This window comes from Colobus angolensis, unplaced genomic scaffold, assembly GCF_000951035.1.
Source record: "Colobus angolensis palliatus isolate OR3802 unplaced genomic scaffold, Cang.pa_1.0 Scaffold135, whole genome shotgun sequence".
NCBI classification, from domain to species: Eukaryota; Metazoa; Chordata; class Mammalia; order Primates; family Cercopithecidae; genus Colobus; species Colobus angolensis.
This window is the reverse complement of record NW_012114433.1, coordinates 2677993-2682774: the sequence shown is the minus strand read 5'-3', so window position 1 is coordinate 2682774 and position 4782 is coordinate 2677993. Positions and strand designations below refer to the sequence as shown.

The window sequence follows — 4782 nt, the reverse complement described above, 5'->3', positions numbered from 1 at the left end:
CCAGGATGGTCTCGATCTCCTGACCTCGTGATCCGCCCGTCTCGGCCTCCCAAAGTGCTGGGATTACAGGCTTGAGCCACCGCGCCCGGCCCCGACCTACCTTTTATGTCATTGGTTATTCTAGGCCAGTGAGTACAGAAATTGGCCTTGCTGTTAGGAAGGGATGAGTTAGCATATGAAACAGGAAAGAATATTCAGGGAATGCCACTGACACAGCAGAGCAGTTCTGAAACACAGTGTTTTTCTCTTAAGCCAGCAAGTCCATTGAGATGTTGATGATTTCTCAAGTCACTGCCACACAGCGGTGGCCCTGGAAGTCACCATCCGAATGGTGATTGAAGCTGATCTTGGGCACTTCTGGTAACAGGAGAGCATTCTTGGGGAGGCTGTGTCTTCAGAGCACAAAAAGGAAGATACCCACATAATAATATCCCCCCTTTCGTGAATGGTGCTGAGAACGCGGGACTCTAGAGACCGTAACTGGGATCCTAAAGACTGAGGACTCACGAAGTGCACACGCCAACATGTATGCTGAGGGCACAGCTGCACAAGTGCGTGTGCACACACACACGCATTACCTACAGGCTGTTGGAGATGCCTCAGCTCAGATCTGAGGGGGCAGGGATACACTGGAGAGGTGGATATGACCCTGGCGTTGCCCAGACAGAAACATCTCTGTGGAATCAAGAGGCTGCACACATGGCCAGTTGCAGTGGCTCACTCCTGTAATCCCAGCACTTTGGGAGGCGGAGGTGGGTGGATGACTTGTAGTCAGGAGTTCAAGACCAGCCTGGTCAACATGGCGAAATCCCATCTCTACTAAAAATACAAAAATTAGCCAGTGTGGTGGCAGGCGCCTATAGTCCCAGCTACTCAGGATGGTGAGGCAGGAGAATTGCTTGAACCCGGGAGGCGGAGGTTGCAGTGAGCCAAGATCACTGCAGCCTGGGCGACAAGAGTGAGACTCTGTCTCAAAAAAAAAAAAAAAAGGTGGCGCACAGGACAGCAGCTGCTCCCCGCTGTAGCCATTGTCTCACCACAGTAGGTGAGCAGGGCTGTCCATACTCCAACAGTTGGCAGGAATCATCTCAGAAGGTGGGCACAGCCCCAGAGAGAAGGGGCTGAGGACCCACTCCTGTGAACACAGCCAGCCTAAGAGCATTGCACACCAAGCCCCCCATGTGCAGTATAGCCTCCCGATTAAAAGCCAGGCTGCTGAAGTCAGATCTGGGCCATACGCTTTTGTGTGTGTGTGTGTGTTTGTTTTCCTGAGACAGGATCTCACTCTGTTGCTCAGGCTGTTGTACAGTGGGACAACCACAGCTGACTGCAACCTTGACCTCCCAGGCTCAAGTGATCCTCCTACCTCAGCCTCCTGAATAGCTGGGAATATAGGTGTACACCACCACTTCCTGCTTTTTTTTTTTTTTAAGACGGAGTCTAGCTCTACCGCCCAGGCTGGAGTGCAGTGGCGTGACCTCGTCTCACTGCAAGCTCCACCTCCCGGGTTTACGCCATTGTCCTGCCTCAGCCTCCTGAGTAGCTGGGACTACAAGCACCTGCCACCATGCCCGGCTAATTTTTTTGTATTTTTATTTTTATTTTCTATTTTTTATTTTATTTTTTTTTGAGATGGAGTCTCGCTCTGTCGCCCAAACTGGAGTGCAGTGGCCGGATCTCAGCTCACTGCAAGCTCCGCCTTTCAGGTTGACGCCATTCTCCTGCCTCAGCCTCCCGAGTAGCTGGGACTACAGGTGCCCGCCACCTCGCCCGGCTAGTTTTTTGTATTTTTTAGTAGAGACGGGGTTTCACCGTGTTAGCCAGGATGGTCTCGATCTCCTGACCTCGTGATCCGCCCGTCTCGGCCTCCCAAAGTGCTGGGATTACAGGCTTAAGCCACTGCACCCGGCCTTTTGTATTTCTGGTAGAGATAGGGTTTCACCGTGTTAGCCACGATGGCCTCGACCTCCTGACCTCATGATCCACCTGCCTCTTCCTCCCAAAGTGCTGGGATTACAGGCTTGAGCCACTGCACCTGGCCACTCCTGGCTAATTTTTAAGAATTTTCATAGAGATTGGGTCTCACTCTGTTTCCAGGGCTGGTTTCGAACTCTTGAACTCAAGTGATCCTCCCACTTTGGCCTCCCAAAGTGCTGGGATTGCAGGTGTGAACCTGGGCCACATACTTTCAATGAATCCTGTGGAAATCACTTGACATAACTGTGCTTCAGTTTCCTTGTCCTTTGTATGAGACTATCCGCTGGGGTAGAGGGAGGATTAAATGCGTTCATCTGTGTAAAGCGTTGAGACCTGTGCGGGGTGAGGCGTGTTCGTCTGTGTAGAGCGTTGAGACCTGTGCCGGGTTAGACATGTTCGTCTGTGTAGAGCATTGAGACCTGTGCTGGGCTCATAGGAAGCCCAGACTAAGTGTCACCATCTGTTCTTCTCTGTCTAGGCCACAGAGCCTGCCAGGTCTCAGGGATCATATCTCCTAGGGTTGCTTAGATGAGGGTTCCAGGTTTGGGGTTGGGGCAGCCCTTGGCAGCTGCTGGATGACTGACGGGATTCTGAGCTGGTCCCTGAAGGCCACCATTGCTGTCCCTGCCCCATACAGGAGACACTGAGCACAGGGAGGACACATACTCAGGAGGGAAGGGGTGACGTGTGGCAGTGTGGGATAGAAAAAGCGTGGAATTTTATCTGAATTAACATGCAGGAGGACATTTCTCCAAAGCATGATGGGGTTCCAGGGAATTGTAGACTTAGGTATTTCTGCAGCCTCTCCCTTGCTCCAGGGTCCTGGGCACTGGGATGTGACAGTGACTGAGATGAGAGTCCCAGTCCCCCTGGAGTGGACGTTGTAGGAAAGGAGACAGAAGATGGCTAAGCCAGGAGGCGTGATCCAGACCATCAGGCGGGCAGTGCCGTGGGCTCTGGGCCATGCTCCCTCTCTCCCTGTCCTCAAGGCCAAGAGCACTCCTGACCTGATGGTGTTTATTTGCAGATGACCTCATCCCACCTGTGGACTTGCTTGAAATGATTGTCACCTGGATTTTTGAGGACCCAAGGTTGATTCTCATCACTTTTTTAAATACTCCGATTGCGGCCAATCTGCCAATAGGATTCTTAGAGCTCACCCCGCTCGTTGGATTGATCCGCTGGTGCGTGAAGGCACCCCTGGCTTACAAAAGGAGAAAGAAGCCCCCCTTATCCAATGGCCACGTCAGCAACAAGGTCACGAAGGACCCGGGCGTGGGGATGGACAGAGACTCCCACCTCTTGTACTCGAAACTCCACCTCAGCGTCCTGCAGGTCCTCATGACACTGCAGCTGCACCTGACGGAGAAGAATCTGTACGGGCGCCTGGGGCTGGTTCTCTTCGACCACATGGTCCCGCTGGTGGAGGAGATCAACAGGTTGGCGGATGAACTGAACCCCCTCAACGCCTCCCAGGAGATCGAGCTCTCGCTGGACCGGCTGGCGCAGGCTCTGCAGGTGGCCATGGCCTCAGGAGCTCTGCTGTGCACGAGAGGTGGGTGCCTCCCTGGCCCAGGCCTCCTGGTGCAGGGACACCACCACCCTGCAGAAGGAAAGAGGGGCTTCTGGACAGACACTGTTTTTGCTTCATTTAGGACTTCTTTTCCTCCTAGTGAACATGGGAGGAAGGTACCCCAGCCGCGCCCCCTGCACTCCACCCTCCCCTCTTACCCCGTCAGGGTCCTAACATCCCACAGATGGGAGGTCTTAGTGTCGCCCAGGACTGGAGACTCCTCGAGAGCCTAGATAGCTTTCCTTTCGAGGAACCCGTTTTCTTTTTTATCTTTCTTTTTTTTTTTTGAGACGGAATTTCGCTCTGTCGCCCAGGCTGGAGTGCAGTGGCCGGATCTCGGCTCACTGCAAGCTCCGCCTCCTGGGTTTACGCCATTCTCCTGCCTCAGCCTCCCGAGTAGCTGGGACTACAGGCGCCTACCACCACACCCGGCTAATTTTTTGTATTTTTTTTTTTAGTAGAGACGGGGTTTCACCGTGTTAGCCAGGATGGTCTCTATCTCCTGACCTCGTGATCCACCCGTCTCGGCCTCCCAAAGTGCCGGGATTACAGGCTTGAGCCACCGCGCCCGGCCTATTTTGTCTTACATTTATTTATTTATTTATTGCGATGGAGTCCCCCACTATTGTCCAGGCTGGAGTGCAGTGGTGCCATCTCGGCTCATTGCAACCTCCATCTCCTGGGTTTAAGCAATTATCCTGCCTCAGCCTCCTGAATGGCTGGGACTACAGGCATGAGCCACCACAGCTGGCTAATTTTTGTATTTTTAGTACAGACAGTTGCACTATGTTGGCCAGGATGGTCTTGAACTCTTGGCCTTGCAATCCACCCACCTGGGCCATCCAAAGTGCTGGGATTACAGGTGTGAGCCACCATCCCCGGCCCCCTTTTTCTTTTTCTGTGTCCTTTTTTATTTCTATTTCTCTTTATTTTTATGAGATGGGGACTCTCGCTCTGTTGCCCAAGCTGGAGTGCAGTGGCAATCATAGCTCACCACAGTCTACAACTCCTGGGCTCAAGCGATCCTCCTGCCTCAGCCACAGAGTAGCTGGGACTACAAGTGTGTACCACCACACCCAGCTAATTTTTTTAAAATATTGTTGGGCTGGGTATGGTGGGTCACACCTGTAATCCCAACACTTTGGGAGGCCAAGGCGGGTGGATCACGAGGTCAGGAGATCAAGACCATCCTGGCTAACACAGTGAAACCCCGTCTCTACTAAAAATACAAA

General features: G+C 52.9%; 1 protein-coding gene across 1 annotated transcript in view; it reads left to right on the top strand.

Moving 5' to 3' along the window:
- The window catches only part of LOC105506319 (chromosome unknown open reading frame, human C7orf26), a 20642-nt gene that overhangs the window by 7644 nt on the left and 8216 nt on the right, over positions 1–4782 (top strand). The window contains exon 3 of the mRNA XM_011934401.1: positions 2998–3532. Coding sequence (XP_011789791.1) covers positions 2998–3532 — 535 coding nt within the window. The remainder of the gene's footprint in view (positions 1–2997; positions 3533–4782) is intronic.